Source organism: Leucoraja erinacea, chromosome 10 (assembly GCF_028641065.1).
Source record: "Leucoraja erinacea ecotype New England chromosome 10, Leri_hhj_1, whole genome shotgun sequence".
NCBI classification, from domain to species: domain Eukaryota; kingdom Metazoa; phylum Chordata; class Chondrichthyes; order Rajiformes; family Rajidae; genus Leucoraja; species Leucoraja erinaceus.
In genome coordinates, this window is record NC_073386.1 from 47,504,737 (window position 1) to 47,530,354 (window position 25,618).

The window sequence follows — 25,618 nt, forward strand, 5'->3', positions numbered from 1 at the left end:
AATAGCAACAACATCACAGTTCCAAACACTGATCAGGCTCTAAGTTCATCTGCTTTTCCCACAATACTCCTTGCATTTGAAATAAGCATGTTCTTCAGTGCATCAGTTTCATCATATTTCTTAATCTTGCCTTACCTGTCCTTCCTTTGAGACTTACTGACCTAACTTCTACTTCCACATCGGTCCTCCTATTTGCTGACTTTGTACTCTGGTTCCCACTCCCCTACCACTCTTGTTTAAACTCTCCTGAGTAGCACCAGTAAATCTTTCAGTAAGGATATTGGTCCCCATGGGTTCAGATGCAGCCCATTCCTCTTGTATGATACGATATAACTTTATTTATCCCAGGAGGGAAATTGGTTTCCCAACAATCATAAAACACAACAAGATACATGAAACATTAAATTATAGTGACAAGTGGAAAGTCAAGGATTTGGGATGTGCACAGATTGGGGAGGGGATGACAATGGACAAGATATCTGAATTTTTAATCTGAAAAATCTGAATAAGATTAATGTAATAGAATTCTTGATTTCTGCAGGATATTATCGTTTCTCAGATATTGGTTTACTTATATCGATGTCAAGCATAATTATGCTGTTTGCAATTCCTTGGTTGGCCATCAAGGTTCAGTGATTACAGCAATAGGGTCTGCGTTATCCTAAAATGAAGCTAATGTAATGAGAGGTGGCGGAAGGGAGAAAACAAGCAAGATAATGACTATTTTCCTTTATCATATTATATTTTTTACAAATAAGCCTAGCCAAAGGCAGGTTGGATATTAGTTGAGAAAATTTCCATTTCACTCTACATTAGCTTAGATAGGTGGCATGGTGCCTAGAAATGTCTTTGCCTGTTTACTGTGACTCGCCAAGTCTACATTTCAAATTACCCGAAAGAAATACCACACTAGGATTTTGTTTTTACTGTAAGCAAGATTTAGAACAAGAATAAAAATCGCAAAGAAAAAACATTTTGGCCTGTTGTGATAACAGCTCTTTAACTGTTCCCTGTTTAACTTCCCTGTTTTCAAATCACTCCAGAAATAACCTTGGTACTACCTACATCTGCGATTTTTATGACTTACTGCCTTTGAAACTACAATTAGTATTTGGTCTGTTTGCCATCTATGATTCCTTTGATCCTATTCGAGCGGTGCAGGCTCAATGGACCGAATGGCCTACTCCTGCACCTATTTTCTATGTTTTCTATTCCCACTCAGATTCACACCTTTCAGATGATATGTGTATTCTGCTTTTCCAATTTAACTGATATGTGTCATTGTCTGTTATTGACCATTTGCAAATATATGAATATCCTCCTCTAAACTGTTCCAGTCCCACTTGAATTCACCATCTCCGCCCCATTTTGGTGTCATACACCAATTTAGAAATTGATTTTAATCCCATAATCTACAATGTTATTTTTAATTATCATTGGGAGGAGGTGGTATCCAAAACTCAAGGGCATAAGTGAGAGTAAGGAGGTTGAAAAGAGATCTGTAAGAATCCCCTGCACTCTAAGGAATAAAGACCTAAACTACACAACCTTTCCCTACAGCTCAGGTACTGGCGATATTCTTGTAAATCTTCTCTGTGATCCTTCTAGCTTAATGATATATTTCCTACAGCAGAGTGAACAAAACAGAACATAACACTTCAAGTAACACCTCACCAACATTTTGTACAATTGTAACATCATGTCTTTAGTTAATTCCCTGACTGATGAAGGCAGTATGCCAAAGGCTTTGTCACCTACCTGTGATGTCGCTTCCAGGGAACCATGTACATACTCCTCGATCCCTCTGGTCTGCAATACCTCCCAGGGCCCTGCCATTCTTTGTGAAGATCCTGTCCTGATTTGACTTCACAAAATGCAACACCCTACACTTACTTGATTTAAACTGCATTTTCCATTCTTCGGCCCCTTTGCCCAGTTGATCAAGATCCTGCTATATTTTTTGATAATGATCTTCACTATAAATGATGCCATCTGTTTTAGTGTCATTTTCAGATTTGCTATTCATGTCTTGCACATTCCCATCTAAATTGTTGATATAAATGACAAACAGCTGTGGGCCCATCACTGACCCCTGAGACACACCACTAATCACAGGTCTCCAATCCAAAATACAAGTTCTCACCGCCACCACTGCTTTGTACCAACAAGCCAATTCTGTATCCATTTAGCTAGCTCTTCCTGGATCCCATGCGATCTAACTTTTCAGAGTAACCTATCATATGGAACCTTTTTCAACTGTACTGATGTTTTGAGTTGATAACGGAAAGAGTAAACATCAATAAGGTAGTAGAATATTGTAGGAATTCCCAATCTCACTCGGTGACTCGGTGCCCTGCTCCGTCTGGGGCTCTCCAGGCGTTCTCAGGGGGCTTCCATGCACAGGGCATTGGGGTCGTTCCTGGAGGGCAGCTTGGTGCAGTCCAGGGAGTCGGGCCAGCCAAAGTTGAACTGCGTCATGATGGGGTCGCAGCGCTGGCGTGCCCGCTCACACAGGGTTCTGCAGGCAGGGATGGAGGTGGACACTTGATCGGTGCACATGGGGTTGTAGAGCGAGCACAGGGAGAGCCGGAGGTGGACGTACCAGCCGTACTCGACTAGCACTCGACTGGTGGCTTCCCGCTGATTCTGATGGCCCATGTAGTTAGGCATGCTTGTCATATTGTAGCCTGCTGTCTATGTTCATGGCATATGGACTTCAGCAAGGCCTTTTTGTAAGGTTCCATAAGAACGTTTTTTTCTTCTAAAACGTACACTTTATAAACATTTAAAAAATAATTTAAAAAAAACGTACACTTCCCCATATCTACTTGTCATTAAACTGGAAAGTCTACAGAGCAGATTTCAAAGGGTATGAGCCATAAGGAAAGGTTGTGCAGCTCAGGACTTTATTCCTAGGAGTGCAGGAGGCTAAAGAGTGATCTTGTAGAGGGGTATAAAATTATGAGGTGAATGCAGAGTCCATTACCCAGGGTAGGCGAATCAAAAACTAGAAGACGTAGGTTTAAAGTGAGAGGGCCAGGATTTAATAGGAGCCTAAAGGGCAACCTTTTTATTTAGAGGGTGGTAGGTATATTTAATGAGCTGCCAGAGGTGGAAGTTGAGGCAGATATTATAACAGCATTTAAAAGGCACTTGGTCAGGTATGCAGGCAAACACGACAAGCTTAGATGGGGATTCTTGGTCAGCATGGACGTGTTGTGCCAAAGAGCCAGTTTCAATGCTGTATAACTCCATGACTCTACTTTCTACTGTACTTTCTCTTAATTGTTTTTTTTTTCTACCATTAATGTTAAACTGAATGTGTTGTTATGCAAAATATGTGTTCTCTCCCAGCTTCTGTTCTCAGCCATGAATATCATGATTTCTCCAATGTATTCACATCATGGTTTACATCATAATTGTGACCTTTTCTGCACATGGCACAAACACTGTTCTCCACATCATAAATATACCGATTCACTTCAACCAATCTGTAGGCATTCTTTATTCTCACCATTCTTTGGGTAAACAAGATTCTTCTGAATTTCTTACTACATTTTTGGGGACCAGCTTGCAATGAAGACCTCCAGTTACGTATGAACCCTTTCAATATATATTTTAATGGTCACCATTGCCTAGATAGCCATCTGCTTTTGTGTTTTTATCTGGTGTAATTCATTCCCCATTGCTAGAAGATCCAATAGTAATTTCTCCTTCACTAGGATTTATACATCTTAGGTTCGAAAACATTATGTTGAAACTGATTCCCTGATTCCTTACCTCTTCAGTTCAGTTAATATTTTGTCGTTGAAATCTCCCATCATTATTATTCTGCGTTTTCTCTTTTCATTGATTTATCTGCATATTTCTTTATCCACCTTTCATCTGTTATGTAAACAACCCAATATAATAATAATAATAATAATAATGTTATTTATAGAGCACTTTAAAAACAAACATAGCTGCAACAAAGTGCTGTACATCACTAATCATTGACAAAAAAGTTAATACACACCAAAAATAACAATCAAAAGAAATAGTAGGAAAAGACATGCAAAATAAAGAAACATCAAAAACACCACAAACAGAAGCAAAGCCTCAGGCATGGTCAAAAGCCAGGGAGTACAAATGTGTTTTAACACTGGATTTGAAGATGGACAGTGAGGGGGCCTGTCTGATGTGATTGTTCCTTTATTAGATTTTGTTTTGATCTCAATGGATTATATTTTTGTCTTCATTATAGCTGTGTACCGATTTCCATTGCTTTCAATTTATCCCTTACAGGTACCACTATTACATCTTTCCAGTTACCCACTGTATCTTATGTTTACATTCCCTTACATCGGTGAAACCAAGCGTAGACTAGGCAACCGTTTCTCTGAACAGTTCTCTGAATAGTTATCATTTTTGTTCTGCAATGTGCAAAATATGGAAAATATCTGCATTGAACTACATCTTCCAAGACCCTGATTATCTCTATAATTATAAAACTCTGATCTAGGATGTGGATGTATTTTGTGTATTTGTTCGTTCGTCTCCTTGAAAACACGATGCGCTAACGGTGAAATTTTTACACATTCCGATAAAGATTTATGCCATGATGTCAAAAATCGCCTGGGAAATTGATCGAGGCGCCCATTACTCCCTCTGGGAGAGGCCGTCTATGGAGACCAGCGATTCCTCCGTCGATCGCAGGGACTCGGGGAATCGTGACACCTTTTCCCACCTGGTGATCTCTGGCCATCACGGGGGACAACCTCCTCTCCGCCTCCCCCGCCCGATCGTCTGTCACGCGGGTGGGTGGGCTTCCCCTCGCTGAAGCCACGATCGACCGCCCCCCCCCCCCCGCTGCTTTTGACCATCCTCAGATCGCCACACACACTAACCACCCCCCACACACACACTAACTACCCCCTTTGATATATTAATATTATTAATTTGCTCCTTTTACCCCATAACCACCCTATCCACCGACGCATAGCCCCCAACTCGCAGGCGCGTCTAGAGAGGGAGGAGGTGGGGGGGGTAGAGAGTGAGGACAGAGAGAGAATGGGGAGAAACAGAGAGAGAGGCAGAGACAGAAGGGAAAGACACAGAGAGGGGGGTGGAGGGGAGGAGGAGAGGGAGGGTGGGTGAGGGGGGAGAGTGAGGGAGGAGGGAGGAGAGAGAGATGGGAGGAGAGAGGGGAGAAAGGGGCTGAGAGGGGGTGAAGGGAAGGGGGGAGGGCGGGGTGGGAAGGGAGGGGAGAGGTGGGGGGGGAAGGGAGGTGGAGGGAAGGGGGTAGGGGAGGGGGTGGAGGGGAGTGTATGGAGGGGGAAGGGGGATTAGGGGAGGGAGGGCAGGGTGTTGGGGGAGAGAGAAAGAGGGGAGAGAGAAAAGGAGGTAGGGAGAGGGAGAGAGAGGCAGAGAGAGAGAGGGGGGAGATAGAGAGGGGTGAGGGGGGGGGAGGGGGAGAGAGAGGAGAGAAGTGGAGAGAGAGAGAGAGGGGGGGAGAGGAGGGAGAGAGAGAGGAGGGGGGCGGGGAGGCAGCCCGAGTGAGGCATGGAGCGATCTGAGGACGATGAAAAGCAGCTGGGAGACCAGCCGATCATGGCTTACGCAAATGTAAGCGCACCCACCAGCGTGACAGAGCCGGCCCGGGGGGGCAGACGATCGGGCCTCCCTGGAGAGGAGGTCGTCCCCTGTGACGGGTAGAGAGGAGATGGGAGAGAGGTGAGAAGTGGGAGGGGGGGGGGTGGCGGAAGTGGAGGGGAGCCGGGCGAGTGAGTGCGCTATGAAATGCGGAGACAGAAGCGGCTTCTGACTTTGGAAACCCACAGCTGGAATGAGTGCGCAGGGGATGGGAGGGGCGTGGCTTCACGAGCTGCGCCGACAGTGAGGAGAACCTCGTTCAGCGCGTGAGCGATCTGCAGAACAAAGATCCGATAGCTGAGCGCAGCTCTAGGATCTTTGCTGCAGAACATTCTCGTTCTTTCTGCGCTTTTTGAAAAACGGGGGGTGGGTGGAGTAACGTACCTCGTGGAAAACTGCGCATGCGCGATGAGAGCAGCTGCATTAATCCACAGCGGCGGGGTCAGGAGGCAGGCGGGCCTTGATTGGTGGGCATGTGGGCATTGTGATGTCAGCAGCTGGGAAGTGGTGTTTTTTTTTTTAAGTGAGTTTTGTGAATAATTTTATTCAAAATTGGGGGAAATAATTGATCAAATTTAGAGAGGAGTGGATTTCTGAAATCATGTTAAATCCCTGCCGAAATATGTAAAATCTCTGCGTTTTTGCGTCTGGTTCTCAAGGTAATACGTTTCTAAGGCAAAATGACACCCACCCACACACAGAGTTTTAAAAGTATACTAGACCAAGTCTGTTACCCCAACGCGCATTTGCGGGGGGGGGGGGGGGGGGGGGCGGCATGCGGCGTTACACACACTAACAACCCCCACACACACATGCGGCGTTACACACTAACTACCCCCCTTGAGATTGGAGCAATATATTAAAAACAGAATCCTTTTTTAACCCCATAACCCGCTCCAATCCATTCAGAAAATCATAGCCCCCAACTCACCAGGCACGGCTAGAGAGGGTAGTCTCCCCATCTCCCCTGGCCCTCAACAGAGCGTGATCTTTGATTCCACCCTCTCCCTTGAGCCTCAGGGAGCCAGGTCATTAAAAACCTCCTTCTTTCACCTGGCAGGCCAAAATCAGACCCTCTCTCACACCTGAGGCTGGGAAGACTCAGGGAGGAGTTCAAGAGAAAACAGAAAACTGCAACTCACTCCTCCTTGGCTCCAAATCAGCTCCACCTAAATCAACCGACCCCACTGGTCCAGAACATCACTGTCAGCCGCCCCATCCCCATCTCCATCACCCCCACCAACCTTGGCGTGATCACATCACTCCCACCCTCTCCCAAGCCTCACATGGCTTCCCATTAAAACCCGGATCACTACAAAATCCTGGTCCATCACCAAAAAAGACCCTCCCTCACACATCTGGCCCCCACGCTCTGAAAGACTCATCCCATGCCTTCACCAACCCTCACGACTGGACTACTGCAACTCACTTCTCCTTGGCATCAGCTCCACCTACATCAACCGACTCCAACCTCCGCAGTTTTGGGGACAGAACCTTCTCCAGGGCAGCTCCCAGGCTCTGGAACTCCCTCCCCCAACTCATCCGCAATTCCGTGTCCCTCACCATCTTCCAGTCCCGCCTCAAGACCCATCTCTCCACCTCTGCCTATCCTTAGCCCCACGTCCCCCTCCCTTTTCATCTATGCTTGATTTGCCTCATATTGTGTTTTCTATTGAATTCTGTCTTTAATTTGTGTACTAGTCATTATCTCTACTATTTATTTCATTCCGCTTACATGTTTTTCCTCTACTTGCTAAATTTTTGTAAGGTGTCCTTGAGACTCTTGAAAGGCGCCCATAATAAAATTTATTATTATTATTATTATAAGAGATGGGAGGGGAGAGAAAGGGGGAGGGGGTGGAGGGATGGGGGTAGGGGAGGGGAGACGTGGAGGGGAGGGTGTGGAGGAGGAAGGGGGTTTAGGGGAAGGGTGTTTAGGGGAGGGAGGGTGGGGGAGGGCAGGTCGTTGGGGGAGAGAGAGGGAAGGGAGGGAGGATAGAGAGAGGGAGGGAGGGAAGAGAGAGGGGAGAGAGAGAGAGAGAGAGAGACGAGAGAGGGGGGAGAGAGAGAGGGGGAGAGAGAGAGAGGAGGAGAGAGAGAGAGGGGGGGGTGAGAGTGAGATTGGGGGAAGGAATGCGGCGTCACACACACTAACTACCCCCCCCCCCCTCCCCGCACACAGGCTAACTACCCCCCTCGGTGCGTCTAGAGGGGGGGGGGGGTAGAGTGCGTGGGGCAGAGAGAGAATGGGGTGAAAAAGAGAAAAGGGGCAGAGACAGAAGGGCAAGAGACAGAGGGAGAGGGGGGGGAGGAGGTGAGAGGGGATGGGTGAGGGGGGGGGATGAGGGGTGAGAGAGAGGGGGGGAGAGAGAGGGAGAGATGGGGGCTGAGAGGGGGGAAAGGGAAGGGGGAGAGGTGGGGGGGGGGGGAGGGTGGGGCGGAGGGAGAGGAGGAGAAAGGGAGGGGGAGAGGGAGATGGGAGAGAGAGAGCGAGAGAGAGAGAGAGAGAGAGAGAGAGAGAGAGAGGGGGAGAAAGAGAGAGAGAGAGAAAGAGAGAGAGAGAGGGAGAGAGAGAGATGACCTGGCAGGCTGGGGGGCGGGGCCAGGAGGCAGATGGGCCAGGTGCAAAGGCATTGTAAGGTCAGCAGTTGGGCACACACACTAACACCACCCCCCCCCCCCCCCCCCCCCCACCCACACCACACACACACACACAATGGGTCCGATCTAAAACTGTCAATGAAGAAAGCAATTTTTTTTTTTAAACTGTCTGAAATTACACGTAAATGTTAAGAATTAGTGATGTTAAGTGAGAAATAATTCAATTCAATTCAATGACAAACAATGGAGTCAACAACCTGGCAAGCTGGGGGGCGGGGCCAGGAGGCAGGTGGGGGGGGGGGTCAAAGCCGGGCAGGGCCAAGAGGCAGTTGGGTCAGGTGCAAAGGCATTGTGAGGTCAGCAGCTGGGCAACCTTAATATTTTTTTTAAATGTCAGTTTGGTGATAAATTTTAGTAAATATCTCGGGAAATAAAGTACCAAATTTATAGAGGATTGGATTTTTGAAATCATACGGAAATTTTCTACCAGAAGATATAAAAGTGTCACTGTAATTGTAACGTCAGCAGCTGGGCAGCGGTCAGATTTTTTTTTAAAAAGTTTAGATTGGTCAACAATTTTAATTAAAAAGTCAGGAAACTAATGTACCAAAGGTGCAGAGGAGTGGATTTCTAAGCTTGCAAGGAAAATCTCTACTGAAATATGTAAAAAATTTCCCGTTTTGGCGTCTGGTTTTCGAGGAGATACGTTTCACATGCAAAATGACACACACACACCCACACACACACAGAATTTTAATATATACTAGACCAAGTGCAGACCAGTTGGGTCTGTTCCCGCAACGCGCGGTTCCAAGGGGGGGCGGCCTGACATCATCGCGCAACGTCACACGCTAGGCGTATGGCGTCAAGACGCTGCATACGACGTCAAGACGCTGTGTACGACGTCAAGACGCTGCGTACGACGTCGAGACACTGCGTACGCCCATCGAGACGCTGCGTACGGCCGTCGAGATGCTGCGTACGCCCTCAATGCACCTGCGGGCCAACAGGCCATTGACACGCGGGATTTTCAGAGAGTGCAAACCAGCAAGGACGGTGAAAAGCAGCGGGGGGAGCATGCGATCTTTGGCTTCGGCCATTGTGACAGAGCCGGGGGGGGGGGGGGGGGGGGGGGGGGGGGGGGAGGCAGTGGAGGAGAGCCAGGTGGGAGCAGCAGCGAAAATCGCTAACAAAATGTGAAAAATGTCAGCGTTTTTGGAGGAGAGCCGGGCGGCAGCAGCTGTTATGGTGGCTGGCAGCAGGAGGCGAGAAAATGAGTGAATGGGGGGTGGGGGAAGGATTTTATTAAAAAATGTGTACATAAAAATGTCTAAATGTAATGAGTGCATTAGTGAATGTAAAAGTGAAATGGCTAGCGAAATGGAAAAAATCTCGGAGTTTTTGCGTGTGGTTTTGGCTGACCAACGAATCAAAGGCCAAAAATCTAATCTGAAAATCTAATCTGACATACACCCACAAACAAACACACACACACACACACACACACTTTTAAAAGTATACTAGACCAAGTGCAGACCCGTTGGGTCTGGTCCCCAAACGTGCTTCAGACCCCGAGTACGGGGAGGGTGGGGGGGGGGGGAGGGGATGGGGATGGGGGTGAGGGGGGGTTGTGTAGTTACTGAACTGAACTCACTGTGGAATGAAGTAAGTGAAAGTGGCGGTTAGAGAGTGTGAGGCCTGGCAGCCTCGACACTTCTGAGATGCCGGGTCTGTCGCGCTGGCTGTTCCCCCCGCTGCTGGAAAAGCAGCGGTTGAAGATCCGATCCTCGGCACTTCTGAGACGCTGGCTCTGTCGCACTGGCTGTTCCCCCGCTGCTGGAAAAGCAGCGGTTGAAGAAGCGATGTTTGGCTTGAGGCAGCGTGACAGAGCCGGGCCGGGCACCAGCTGTAGGGAAAAATGTCGGCGTTTTTGGAGCAGAGGCGGTCGTCAGCATCTGTTATGGTTGCTGGCCAGCAGGAGGCGACAAAATGAGTGAGTGGGGAGGGGGGGGGGGTGGAGGATTTTATTTAAAAAATGTGTACATAAAAAAGTAAATATGTTTTGAAGAGTGCATAATTGAATGTAAAAGTAATGAGCTAGCGAAATGGAAAAAATGACGGAGTGCTGGCGGACCAAGGAATCAAAGGACGAATCTGACATACACCCACCCACACACAGACACACACACACATACACACACACAGAGTTTTAATATATAGACTAGACCATGTGCAGACCCGTTGGGTCTGTTCCCGCAACGCACGTCATCGCGCAACGCCACGCGCTAGGCGTATGATGTTGAGACGCTGCGTACGCCCTCAATGCGCCTGATTTTCGGACAGTGCAAGCCAGTGAGGACTGTGAAAAGCAGCAGGGGGGAGCAGGTGATCTTTGGCTTCGGCCAGCGTGACAGAGCCGGGCCGGGGGAGAAGTGGAGGAAGTAAAATCGCTAATGAAATGGGAAAAAAGTCGGTCGCTAGCGAAATGGGAAAAATGTTGGCGTTTTTGGAGAAGAGCAGCCGTTATGGTCGCTGGCCAGCAGGAGGTGAAAAAATGAGTGGGGGGGGGAAGGATTTTATTAAAAATGTGTACAGAAAAGTGACTAAATTTAATGAGGAGTGGATGAGCGAATGTAAAAGTGAAATGGCTAGCGAAATGGTAAAAATCTCGGCATGTTAGCGTCTGGTTTTGGCGGAGTAATGAATCAAAGGCCAAAACAATGACATACACACATACACACAGAGTTTTAAAAGTATACTAGACCAAGTGCAGACCCGTTGGGTCTGTTCCCGCAACGCGCGGTTGCAAGGGGGGGCGGCCTGACATCATCGCGCAATGCCACGCGCTAGGCATACACCGTCAAGACGCGTATGACGTTGTGACGCTGCGTACGCCCGTCGAGACGCTGCGTACGCCATCAATTCGCCTGCAGGCCGACAGGCAGTTGAGAGATGGGAGGAAAGAGAGGTGGGCTGAGGGGGGGAAGGGAAAGGGGGAGAGGGGAGTAGGGAAGGGGTGGAGAGGAGGGGAAGGGGGTTTAGGAGAGGGCAGGGGGGGTAGGGGAGAGGAAGGGAGGGGTAAAGGGGGAGGGGGAGAGAGAGAGAGGGGGAGAGAGAGAGAGATAGGGGGGAGAGAGAGAGAGCGGGGGGAGGGAGACAAAGAGGGGGATAGAGAGAGAGCTGGGGTTTCCGATTTGCGGCGTCTATTGAGTGGGCGACCATGCTGGTGCGAGTGGAGAGCTAACGATCAAATGCAGCAGAGGGCCGGCCAATGGAGAGAGAGGGCAGTGAGAGAGGGGAGAGACAGAGAGAGGATAGAGGCATCGTTTGGAGACCCCTGGTATGCAGAGTCACCGGTTTGGCACCATTTCCAATTCCCAGTTGTAGTAAGTGAAGAGGTCTTGACCTGACCATGAAGGTCTGTTTTCTGAGGGGGGGGGGGGGGTGTGAGGACAGAGAGTGAGGGGGGGGGGGGAGGGAGGGGGAGGGAGGGGGGGAGAGAGAGAGGAGAGAGAGAGGGCAGAGACAGAGAGACTGCTGGCGGGTATGGGGCGGCTTCTTTTTGGCCTCGGTCACGGCCCCATCACAATCCCAAAACCCGGGTTTGGCCCTCACTCCAGCTCCAGGCTCTGCTCAAGCACAGGCTCTGCTCCAGCCCAGGCAGCAGCCTCCCCACCAGGCGCTGGGCGGCGGATATAGACTCGAGGGAGGCCACAGGCGGGGATCGACCTGAGGACCTCGAGCGAGGCAGCAGGTGTCGAGCCGGCTTGGCCTGGGGCAGCAGCCTCCCCAACAGGCGCCGGACCCGAGCGAGGATGTGGACGGGCGTGGACCCCGAGCAAGGCCGCGGCGGGCGGGCTTTTGAAAACCTTTCTCGATATTTCTGAGCTCCATGGGCTCGCATCCTCAGCGCTTCAGACCCCGAGTAGAGGGAGGGGGGGAGAGGGCGGAGTGGGGGTGAAGGGGGGAGAGGAAGGAGAGGATGGGTAAAGTGGGGGGGCGGGCAGGCGCAAAAATTATAGTATCCTCTAGTATCTGGGCAGGCAGGCGCACTGGAGTCCAGCAGCGGGAGCCATGGCGCGAGCATACTTGGAAGCATACTGGAGGCAGATTGGTCGGCATGTGGGATTGTGACGTCAGCAGCTCGTTTTAGATTTTAAAATGAGTGAGTGTGGTGGGGGGTAGGATTTTATTAAATAAACATGTACATAAAAATGTCCAAATGTTTTGAAGAGTGGATGAGTGAATGTAAAAGTGAAATCGCTAGCAAAATGGAAAAAATGTCGGAGGTTTTCAGTGTTTTGGCGGACCAAGGAATCAAAGGCCATCTGACACACACAAAAAACTATCTGAAATTGAATCTGACACACACACACACACACACACACACACACACACACACACACACACACACACACACACACACACACACACACACACACACACACACACACACACACACACACACACACACACACACACACACACACACACACACACACACACACACACACACACACACACACACACACACAGATACATAGATAGATAGATAGATAGATAGATAGATAGATAGATAGATAGATAGATAGATAGATAGATAGATAGATAGATATGAGTTGGATCAGTGGCTATAATTCTTTTAGTTTCAAAAATAGTGAGAAAAAAGATAAGGCAGGTTTGCAAATTAAAATCCCAGATTGGGAAAGGGCTAATTTTGATGGCAAAAGGTGATTGGGAGAGACTGTTAGCAGGTGGTGGCGGGTCTGGCAAGTGAGAGGCTATAAAAAGTAAAATAGGGAGAGTTCAATCAACCATGTTCCATTTAGAGTGATGGACAATGCTGGCAAAATTATGGAAACCCAATTGATGACGGATATTGAAATATTGTGGAATATGTCATGTAAAGGCAGCTAGGATGAAGCAAATCCCGTAAGGATTGTAAGAGATGTAGGAAAACAATTAAGAAGGGGATATGAGATATTTCTGCCAGACAAGGTAAAGAAGAATCCTAAAAGATTCTATGAATATATTAAAAATAAAAATGTAGCTATGGAGAGAGAGTAAGTTTGGTTGCATATGTGTGGAGCCATTGGAGATGGGGTAGGGCTCAAATGAATGCTTCTTGTCTGTATCTTGGAAAAGAACATGGGCAGTCAGTTCACGGAAGAGAACAGTGGTGTTCTGAACATTCAACGTTATGAAGGAAGAGGTGTTGGGGTTCTTAAAACATATAAAGGTGCATGTTTCTGGGGTCTGACCAGGTGTATCCAGGACTTTGTGGAAATTGCTGGGCAGGGCAGTAGACTTTGGACAGAAGAAATTGCTGGGCAGGGCAGTAGACTTTGGCTACACAGAATTTAGCAAAGCCTTTGAAATGGGATAGGCTGGTCTAGCAGGTTAAATTACAGGGTGAGCTAGCAAAATTGGCTTGGTGTTAAGTGTCAGAGGGTGGTAGTGGAGGGTTATTTTTCACATTGAAGACCTTTGACATGTGGTGTGCCACAGGAATTGGTTGTTTGTCATACAGATGATTTGCATGAGAATGCAGGTGGCATGATTAGTAAATTTGTGGATGACACCATGATTGGTGGTATAGTAGACAGTGAAGAATGTTGTCTATAGTTGCAGGTCTAAAACAAGAAGGCATAGGTTTAAGATGAGAGGGAAAAGATTTAGAGAGGAGAAATTTAAAGGGGATCCGAGGGGCAAGTTTTCAGAATGTGGTAGGTATATGGAACAACATGCTAGAGGAACTGATTAACTGATATAACCATGAAGTGTAAAAGACAATTGGACAGGCACGCGGATTGGGTAGGTTGAGAGGGAAATTTACGAAACGCATGCAAATGGAACAAGCTTTGGCAGGTACCTAAGTTGGCAAGAATAAGAAGGGCTAAAAGGCCTGTTTCTGTGCTGTATAACATTGATTTAATATTAAGTATAGTTTAGCCAGAATAGAATATTTAAAAAATAATACATTTGTCATTTCTACAAAGGCGGAAGAAGCAGATGAAGCTATGAGCAAGTACCTCACTGAAAAGCTACGTGCCAAAAGCACATGGTTGGGAATATGGAAAACAAATCCTGAGCTTTTCTTTGTAAAGTATGATGAAGGATCTATACCATATGTTGGTATTTTAGTTGAGGTACGTTATTTTTTTTTAAATTCCAGAAGGTTCTAAAGCTAGCTCACTAAAATTGTTCTGTTTGTTGAGAAATGGGGAGAAGCATGAGTGTATGAAGCATGACTATATCAATGGCAGACAGCCCAACATTCTTCCTTACCTAGTTACCTTTTCAAGCTCTTAAAGTTACTTGCCTACTCTAGTTATAAAATCAAAGTATGCAGTGAAAAAAGGGTTATACAAAGGTACGTAGAATACCAGTTCATGCAGAATTAAGTAATGTTGAACAGATGGTGCCTTAAATGATTTTCTCAGTATGATGATAATCTTTTCACATATAGAACATGCGCTTCTTAGTGAAAATTGAATTTCACATTCTAGGCAATAACTTTTCATGTTGCATTTAATGCTTTATAGGTTACATGTAGGCCACGACAGAGCCAATCTTCTCATCTGCGAGCTAAAGTATCAGTTATAGAACCATATTCTTCTAATATCGCTAATCTGCCAAGAGAACTTGTTGAGGAAGTTTTGGATGAGTTAGACCACTGTGTTCCATTGTTGGAAGTTTATCCAATAGATGATCAGGATCCTGTTGTATGCAGTATTGCTCAAGCTCTGGAAAATGTTAGGTAAATAAAAAAAGTATTATATCAATAATTACTTCAATTTCTGTTCATCCTTTTTTCCAATTATATATTTATTAATGACTTTTCAGGTTTTTTTATGATTTTCTATGGAGAGATTGGGATGATGAGGAAGGCTGTGAAAATTACACTGCACTAATAGAGGAGCGCATACGTTTGTAAGTTATTTCCATAAAATTGTTTCCAACAGTAACAACTAAAGACCAATGGAAATTTTAGAGAGCACTGAATGGAATGGAATGGAATGCCTTTTATTGTCATTCAAACAACCAGGTTTGAATGAAATTTCATTTACTAGTTTTTTACATTACAAAAAAACCCAAGACCCACGCTTAACACAGTTTACATAAACATCCATCACAGTGAATCTCCAACACCTCCTCACTGTGATGGAAGGCAGTCCAACTGCAGCATCGAGGCGAACTGGGGCGCCGATGTTAAGCCCCCGGCGGGGGATGGTAAGTCCTGTGGCCGTTTAAGCCACGCCGGGCGATGTTAGGCCCAGGCTCTGTGTCCTTTGAACCCCGCGATTCCAGCAGGAGAAGCTGCCGTTGCGGAGCTCGGAAAAGCGGTCTCCCACCCGGGACCTGCGAGCTCCGATGTTACTGTCCACCGGGTTTGCGGCCGGAGCCTCCGAAGTTCCAAAGTCGACTCGCAGCCGTGTGCCACCACAGCTCTTCCCGCTCCGAAGACAGCCAGCTCCGCGATGTCAGGTCCGCAGCCTCTGCGACTGGAGCCCTCAGGTTAGTCCCCGGCCGGAGGCCCTCGCCGGCTCCTCGATGATAGGCCCAACGACATCCAAGACCCGACAGGGAAAAAGTCGGGTCCCCGCACAGGGCAGAGATTAAACAGTTTCCCCCACAGCCACCCCCCACCCCCCACATATACACAGCTAAAAAAAAAAATAAAATCTAGCTCAAGACATACATTTAACAAGACAAAATTTAAAAAGAGACAGACGACTGTAGTCGAGCTGCTGCCGTTAGGCGCCGCCACACCACATTCAGCAGTATATTGAATGTGCGTGAAAATGAACTTAGAAATTGAATTGATTTTAAAATAATCTATAAATTCCAATCACTGTAGGCATAGAGTGTCCAAATACTGATGCCATTTTACATGCCAGCACTATTTCTGCCGCTGAATATATTATATTAATCTTTACATGAGGCTCTAATTTTGCAGAGGCTTGGAGGCATGTTCAAAGCACTTCACAGTTGCCTTTGAAGCAAAAAAACTGCAAATTATGTTTGATTAGGTTTAATATAGTTGTGGATAGGGATACAGAAGGGACACAAGTTATAATGCAAAATTGGGGTACAGCCAACTTTGAGGGTATGAGAGTGGGACTTTCTCAAGTTGATTGGAGTAGATTGTTTGAAGAAAAAGGAATGTCAGGAAAGTGGGATGTTTTTAAAAGAGGGCTAACAAAAGCTAAGGACATGCATGTCCCTGTTGGAGTGAAGGGCAAGGCAGGCAAATGTAAGGAAGCTTGGATGATGGGGGAGCATTTAGTCATGCATCTCATCAGCTGAACACAGCACCAGTGCAGGGCATTCAGAGGCAATCTAAACACAATCGCTCAAACAAGCAGTGTCCGAATTGTGGCCGGACACACGCTCCCGGGGAATGTCCAGCGTACGGTAAACGATGCGACGCATGTTCAAAGCTGAATCACTTCGAGAAAGTATGCCGGTCATCGAAGGAGAAGACGTCATCTGTCCGCCACGTAGATGATGAATCTCCGGGCAGACACGACGTATACTCCATAAAGGACAGGGCTGACCAGAATGTTCGGTCAACAGGGACTTTCAAAGACTGCATGGTCGCGATCGCTGGGACCTTGGTATCGCTTCTCATAGATGTGGGCGAGAAGGTTTCTATTTTGAGTGTCGACCTCTACAAAAGGTACTTTTCAGACTACCCACTTGCTCCCCCGAGGGACACTATTCACGCTTATGATGGTTCAACCATACCCACGAGAGGGCTAGTGACCGTTCCTGTTTGCGACAAAGGAGTTAACCTCGATAGCTTCACATTCTACGTCGCAGAAGGAAAGAGTCTGATGGGAGTCAATTTGTTTGATCAACTAGGGTTCAAGCTTCAGGACTCAACCGGCATGAACATCAATGTGATCAGCGACACGGACTATAGGCATGAGTACCCCTCCCTTTTCTCGGGTTTTGGGATAGTTAAAGGGTACTGCCACGCACCTCGTGTAGACACATCAGTCTGGCCTGTTTCACAACACCTACGGCGTCTACCGTTTTCCGTTCACATGGAAATCTCAATGTAACTGAAACGATTCGAAAAGGATGGTATCATTGAGCGCATCGATTCATCCCCTTGGATATTGAATCTGGTCTTCGCGCGACGCAAGAACGGTGAACTCAGGCTGTGGATCGATCTCAAATTGGTCAACAAAGCCATCATTCCGGGCAAATACCCTCTGCCAACAATGCAAGAGCTAGCTGTGTCGTTCCATGGTTCAACGGTGTTCACAAAACTGGACATACGCCGAAGCTACCTTCAGGTACCACTAGCAGAACGCAATCGGCATTTGTCAGCATTCATTACACATGAAGGAGTATTTCAGTACCGTAGAATGCCGTATGGACTGTGCTCAGTGCCTAGCGCATTTCAAAAAATCGTGGCGCCGGTTCTGGCAGGCATTGATGGAGCACTCAATCTCCCCGATGATGTCATGGTCCATGGAAGGGACAAGGAGGAACACGATCGACGACTGCATGCAGTGTTAGCTCGTCGGGCGCAACACAACTTGACGCTCAACGCAGCAAAGTGCACATTTACAGCATCCATATAACCATATAACAATTACAGCATGGAAACAGGCCATCTCGGCCCTACAAGTCCGTGCCGACACAACTTTTTTTCCCTTAGTCCCACCTGCCTGCACTCATACCATAACCCTCCATTCCCTTCTCATCCATATGCCTATCCAATTTATTTTTAAATGATACCAACAAACCTGCCTCCACCACTTCCACTGGAAGCTCATTCCACACCGCTACCACTCTCTGAGTAAAGAAGTTCCCCCTCATGTTACCCCTAAACTTCTGTCCCTTAATTCTGAAGTCATGTCCTCTTGTTTGTCCGAGATTGACTTTCTCGGGTACAGAGTGACAGCGACTGGAGATGAGCCAACTCAGGACAATGTCCAAGCATCAACGTGCTCCCCGCCCCAACTAATGTGAAAGAGTTAGCGTCATTTCTGGGCACCACCAACTTCTACCGCAAGTTTGTGCCGCAGTACACGCAGATCGCAGAACCTCTACAGATGCTGCTACGGAAAGACACACAGTGGGAATGGACGGATGAGCAGGACTTTGCGTTCAACACGCTGAAAGACAAAATAGCATCTCCGCCCGTTCTCGCACACTTCGACCCAAGTGCGGAAACATACGTCACAACAGATGCTTCCGGTATAGCCATCGGAGCAGTGTTCTTGTAGAGTATCGATGGAAGCGAACGACTGATCGTATATGCGTCCCGTCCCTTGACTGCAACCAAACGCAAGTACTCCACCGGGGAGCACGAAGCATTAGCGTGCATATACGTGTGTGAACACTGGCACGTATACCTATACGGGAGACTATTCACTCTCCGTACAGATCACCAAGCACTAACTACGTTGCTGGACACGTCAAGCTCAGGACATCGTCCGCTCAGGATCTACAGATGATCGCCTTGACCAGTACAACTTCAAAGTAGAATACCTCGCAGGTTCACGCAATCGCATCGCAGACATGCTCAGTCACATCCCGACGGTGGCACCCGCAAGCACACGCGATAGCGACGCATCAAGCGACATCGACAAATACGTTCTCGCGGTAATTTCGCATGCAATGGCGAATCTAGTGACGCGGGGAGAGCTGAAAGCAGAGTCGACAGCTGACGGCACACTGCAAATCGTCTGCCAGTATCTCAGGACAGACTGGCCCAAGGAGATAGCAGACGACTTGGTTCCTTACCACCGGGTACGCCACGAACAGCCTGTGGTTGACGATACATGTGTCACGCGCGGAACCCGAGTGGTTATACCCAAATCACTGCAACACCACATGTTACAACTGGCACACGAAGGACACCCGGGCATTGTTAGGATGAAACAACGGTATCGTGAGGCAGTGTGGTGGCCAGCAATAGATCGTCGCGTAGAAGATTTCGTAAAAAATTGTGAAGCGTGCACAATTAGTGAGAAAGCAACTAAACCATGTCCTGCCCCTCTTCAGCCAATCCCATGGCTGTACAAACCATGGAGGCACTTGCAGGTCGACATCTTCGGAGAGGTGCAAGCTGCGCCAAGAAGCCAGCAGTTTCTACTTGTAGTACACGATCTCCACAGCAAGTGGCCTGAGATCGCAACTACTTTCTCAGTCACGACAAGCTCGATCATCGCGATTCTCGAAAATCTGTTCACTAGGTGGGGACTGCCGGAGGTCATAATGACTGACAACGGCCCTCAGTTCATATCTGAACAGTTCTCCACTTTCCTCGCGAGTTATGACATTCAACATCAGCGGACGTCAAGATACAACCCCCAATCGAATGGTGGGGTTGAACGATTCAATCGCGTGATCAAGGAAAGCATAAAAGTGGGCATGTCGGAGGGGAAAACGTTCGAACAGTCAATCCATTTCCTCCTCCGATCCTACAGATCCACACCACACACGTTGACTGGGAAAATGCCAGCAGAGCTGATGATAGGGCGAAACATGCAAACACAACTGAATGCTTTTCGACCATCATTGCACCCAAATCCAGACACAAAAGCGAGGGTGAAATGATAGCACACAGACAAGCAAAGGGGAAAGCGTACTGTGATGCCAAACGCAGAGTACGAGCGCCGCGGTTCAGGTCGGCTACTGGGTACGAATCAGCTGCCCAAACAGACAGCATAAGCTCGCAAGCGCACTATCCAAGCCGATACAGATTAAACGGAGATTTGGCGAGAACGCATACCTCCTCCAAGATGACACCAGATGGAACGCGAGGCGTCTAATTGCAAGTAGACAGGGGCAGGAAGAAGACGAATTGGACATTTTTCCTTTCCCAATATCCAGTCAAGACAATGATTGTGGTCAGCATACAGCAGAGCAGTCTATTCCCGCTCGACGCTCTCAGCGACAGAAGAGGAGACCTCAGTGTCTGCACGATTATCAGCTGTGAAGCCATAAATGTTATGTTCACTGAGCTGTTATTTTGGACTGATTGCATATGGACATATTTGGGTGGATAACTGGAAAGTTATCACCTTCATTTACAAGGAGGGAAAAGTGTTGTGTCCTATAGTCACCACTAGAGGGCTCTGTCTCGAAATGAATGTTTCCTCAGGGAGGGTCCCTGGGAATCTGCTTGTAATAAATACACTTCGGGTTCTGGACACCAAGTGTAGTTTGTGAGTTATTTAGCCCTCGAATACAACAGTATCTACCATGGAAGAGGACTGAGGAACTTGGGGCAGTCAATGGAAGTGGCTTGAGAACAGTCAGTATTATGGTCGAAGAGTTGCTGAAGGTCCTGACACTTATGAAGGTAGACAAATCTCCCAAGCGAGATCGATATATCCGAGGACATTGGGAAATTAGAGAGGAAATTGCAGAAGCATTAGCTGAAACTTACGAGTCATCATTAAATACAGGAGATGTGTAGGAAGATTGAAGGGTGGCAAATGTTGTGCTTCTATTCAAGAAGGGCTGCAGGGAAAAGGCTAGCAACTATATGCCAGTGAGCTTAACATCTGTAGTTGGAAAGTTACTAGAGAGTATTCTTAGGGATAGGATATACATGCATTGAGGTGGACAAAGACTGATTAGGGAGAGTCAGCATGGTTTTGTTCGTGGGAGGTCTTGTCTCATTAATCTGAATGAATTTTTTGAAGATGTGGCCAAAAAGGTTGATGAGAGCAGAGCTGTAGATGTTGTATATATGGACTCCAGCAGGGCTGGCCTTAGGAGATGCGGGGCCCGATTGGGAACAATTTTGGTGAGCCTCAGGTTCTCAGCCAAGGTCTGTAGAATCATAGAAATACAAATAAAGTCTATTATAGACTTTATATCTCTATGGTAGAATGGAAAGTAATCAAAAGGTGCGCTTAAAAAGTACCTGTGAGTTAATGGACCAAACAGATCTAAGCTACATTTATCTATGATATCATATCTATCTATATAATAAACTGTGCTGTGTGTGTGTGTCAGATTCAATTTTCAGATATTGTTTCAGATTACATTTTTGCCCTTTGATTCCTTGATCCGCCAAAAACACACGCTGAAACTCCATGTTTTTTTCCATTTCGCGAGCGATTTCACTTTCACAGTCGCTAATCCACTCCTCATTAAATTTTGACATTTTTATGTGCACATTTTTTAATAAAATCCTTCCCCCTCCCCCACTCACTCATTTTAAAATCTAAACCGGACTCACGAGCTGCTTGACGTCACAATGCCACATGCCGAACAATCCAGGCCCACCTGCCTCCAGGCCCCGTTAGCTGTGGATTAAAGGATTAAAGAATTCCATAGAGCTGCCGACAGAATTCGTGCATGAGACGTGCACGCTTCATTTCCACAACATTCTGAACGCGTGACGAACTGTTGCCTTTTGCTCTCTCTGTGTCTCCCCCCTCTCTCTCTCCCCATCTCTCTCACTCTCTCCCCCCTTTCTCTCTCTCTCCTCCCACTCTCTCCCCCCTTCCTCTCCCCCACCCCCCTGCCCTCCCCCACCCTCTCCCCTAAACCCCCTTCCCTCCACCCCATCCCCTCCCACCTCTCCCCCCCCCTTCCCCCCTCTCTCCCCCCCTCTCCCTCTCCCTCCTCCCGTCTCTCCCCACCCCTCCTCCCCCCTCACCCCCCCCTCTCCCTCTTGCCCTTCTGTCTCTGCCCCTTTCTCTCTGTCTCCCCCCATTCTCTCTCTGCCCTCATTCTCTACCCGCCCCCCCGCCCCCTCCCTCTCTAGACGCGCCTGCGAGTTGGGGGCTATGCGTCAGTGGATAGGGCGGTTATGGGGTAAAAGGAGCAAATTAATAATATTAATATATTATCAAGGGGGTAGTTAGGGTGTGTGCGGGGGGTAGTTAGTGTGTGACGCCGCATGATGCCCCCCCAGCCCCCCCCCTCCCCCGCAACCATACATTGGGGGGACAGACCCAACGGGTCGGCATTTGGTCTAGTATACTTTTAAAACTCTGTGTGTGTGTGTGTGTGGGTGTATGTTGTTTTGCCTTTGAAACGTATCTCCTTGAAATCCAGACGCAAAAACGCGGCAATTTTTACAATTTCGGTAGGTAGGGATTTATCTTATGAGTTCAGAAATCCACTCCTTGATCAATTATTTCCCCAGATTTTGAATAAAATTGTTCACAAAACTCACTTTTTAAAAAACAATCACTGCTTGCCAGCTGCTGACATCACAATGCCCACATGCCCACCAATCAAGGCCCACCTGCCTCTGGCCCCATACTTGGGCTGCCCGCACCCAGCCCAAGTACGATCGCACCACGCCTCCCGCAGCTGGACTCCCACGCCCGCCCGCCCACTCCAACCCTCTCACCCCCACTCCCCGTACTTCAAAACGCGCAGAAAGAACGAGCGTTCTGCAGATCGGGAGGTCACCGGAGGTCACAGCAGGCTACAGCCGGTCACCGGAGGCTGAATCCTCTCTGTCTCCCCTGCCCGATAGTAGAACATGGTGGCGACGGCGGCTGTTATCGTCACGCGGGGCACCCGATGAGAAGGCGGGCCTGGCGGCCATTACTCCATCTGGGAAACCCGGCGCAGCGAGTCAAGTCACGCCCCTCACACCCTCCCTCCCGCTGCAAACCCAATGCGCTGCCTGTCGCGCCGCTTGCAGGTCCTTTGATAAAAACCTTACGACCCCCCCCCCCCCCCTCCCTCCCTTTCCCCCCTTCCTCCCCCCCCTCTCTCTTCCCCCCCCCCTCCCCCCCCCCCCTCTCCCTCTTCCCCCCCTCCCTCTTCCCCCCCCTCCTCTCCCCTTCCCCTTCCCCCCCTCCCCCCCCCCCCCCCCCCCCCCCCCCCCCCCCCCCCCCCCCCCCCCCCCCCCCCCCCCCCCCCCCCCCCCCCCTCCCCCCCCTCCCTTCCCCCACCTTCTCTTCTTTCCCCTCCCCTTCTCGCCTCCCCCCATCCCTCCTTCACCATTCTTTCCCCCACCCCCACTCCTTCCCTCCCTCCCTCCCTCCTCCCCACCCCACAACCCCCCCCCCCCCCCCTCTTCCCCCCTCCCTCTTCCCCCCCTCCCTCTTCCCCCGCCCCCCCTTCTCTCTCTGCCCTCACTCTCTACCCCCCCCCCCCCTCTAGCCGTGCCTGCGGGTTGGGGCTTTTGCGCCAGTGGATGGGGCGGTTAGGGGGTAAAAGGAGCGAATTAATAATATTAATATATTAACAAGAGGGGTAGGTAGCGTGTGTGCGGGGGGGGGGGGGGGGGGGGGGTAGTTAGTGTCTGTGTGGTGGTGGTTAATGTGTGTGACGCCGCCTGGCAAACCAATAACTATTGGCGAAAAACCAGTCCAGGCATTAAATTTTGTGCTTCAGCCCCATCCTACCCTTTGGGCTTCTACACCATCCTAACTTAGTTGTGTGTGTGTGTGTGTTAGTTGTCTGTGCGTGATGTGTGTGTGTTAGTTGTCTGTGCGATATGTGTGTGTGTGGGAGGGTAGGAGAGAAGGGAGGGAGGGAAAGAAGGGAGGAAGGAGAGAAGGGAGTGAGGGAAGTAGAGAGAAAGAAGGGAGGGAGGGAAGGAGAGAAGGGAAAAGAGAGAGAGAGGAAGGAGAGAAAGAAGGGAGGGAGGGAAAGAGAGAAGGGATGGAGGGAAGGATAGAAGGGAGGGAGGGAAGAAGGGAAGGGAAGAGGAGAAGGGAGGGAGAGGGTCGGCGGCGGGAGCGGATGCCGGAGTCCGGGCGAACGCATGTGAGCTGAGACCGAGGTTTGTAAACGTTGCTCCAAATCCCGGCCCGGCCCTCCCTGTATTGTTCACCGCGTCTCCCCGGGGAGAGAGAGAGAGGGGTGGAGCCGGGTCTGTGTGCGTGAAGCACGGCGACTGAAGGGCGGGAGCGCTGCCCTGGGACCATGGGGGACCTCCCCCTCTCCCCCTTCTCCATTCCCCCTCACACCCCCTTCCACATCTACCCTCTCTTACCCCGAGCCGAGAGTAGATTACTCCAAAGATCCTAGAGCGGAGCTTTGGATTACGAGCGTGGGGCCACCCTTAGGCGCGGGGCCCAATTGGGAGCAATCGGTCCAATCAGCTTAAGGCCTGCTCTGGACTCCAGCAAAACATTTGACAAGGTTCCACATGGTAGGGTGCTCTGGAAGGTTAGGTTGTATGGATTCCAAGGAGAGATAACTGAATGGGTAGAAAATTGGCTTCATGGAAGAAACAGAGGGTAATGATGGAAAATTGCTTCTCAGATTGGAGGCCTGGGACTAGTGGTGTGCCTCAGGTTCGGCGCTGGGCCCATTGCTGTTTGTCATCTATATCAATGATTTGGATGAGACATGCATGACAAGATTCGAAGTTTGCAGATGATACAAAAATGGGTAGTGTAGCAGATTGTGAAGATGGATGTCAAAAATTGGAGCAGGATCTTGATCGCTTGGCCAGGTGGGCTGAAGAATGGTTGATGGAATTTAATACAAAGAAATGTGAGGTGTTGCATTTTGGAAAGTCCAACCTGGGCAGGACATGCACAGTGGATGGTAGGGCTCTGGGGAGTGTTGTAGAGCAGATGGATCTAGGAGTGCAGGTACATAGTTCCTTGAAGATGGCATCACAGGTAGATTGGGTGGTCAATAAGACTTTTGACACATTGAGTATTGAGTATAGTAGTTGGGAGGTCATGGTGGAGTTATATAAGACGTTGGTGAGGCCACAATTAGAGTATTGTGTTCAGTTCTGGGCACCACTTGACATATGCTGTCAAGTTGGAGAGTATAGAGAAGATTTACGAGGATGTTGCCAGGACTCAAGGGTCTGACCTATAGGGAGAGGTTGAGCATGCTGGGACTATATTCCTCGGAGCGCAGGTGGATGGATGATTTTATAGAGGTGTACAAAATCATAAGAGGAATAAATTGGGTAGATGCACGGAGTCTCTTGCTCATCAAAGTAAAGGAAACAAGAACCAGAGAACATAGGTTTAAAGTGAAGGGGGAAAGATTTAATAGGAATCTGAGTGGTAGCTTTTTGACACAAAGGGTAGTGGGTGTATGGAACAAGTTGCCAGAGAAAGTAGTTGAAGCAGAGACTATTGCAATGTTGAAGAAACAATTAGAGATGGATACATGTTACATGGATTGGGCAGCTTTAGTGGGATATGGGTCAAACGCAGGCAGGTGGGACTAGTGTAGATGGGACATGTTGAGCAGTGTGGGCAAGTTGGGCCATCCTGTTATGGCTCTATGATTATTATGTAAATCTGAATCAAAAACAAAATATACAGAAACAGATCACAGCTGAGTAGTTCTGACATTTTCTGCTGCTGTTTCATAATAGACAACCATTTGGATGATAATAAGAATCTGGACCAGCAATACATTTGTACATTTAAAGAGACACAAAGGGAGCAAAATACTGATT

General features: G+C 48.5%; 1 protein-coding gene across 2 annotated transcripts in view; it reads left to right on the forward strand.

Moving 5' to 3' along the window:
- The window catches only part of LOC129701136 (testicular spindle-associated protein SHCBP1L-like), a 44,326-nt gene that overhangs the window by 1,191 nt on the left and 17,517 nt on the right, over positions 1-25,618 (forward strand). Inside the window, exons 2-4 of one of the 2 annotated variants that reach the window (XM_055642150.1) lie at positions 14,232-14,381; positions 14,778-14,992; positions 15,079-15,165. In XM_055642150.1, coding sequence (XP_055498125.1) covers positions 14,232-14,381; positions 14,778-14,992; positions 15,079-15,165 — 452 coding nt within the window. The remainder of the gene's footprint in view (positions 1-14,231; positions 14,382-14,777; positions 14,993-15,078; positions 15,166-25,618) is intronic. The other variant, XM_055642151.1, reaches the window with a different exon arrangement.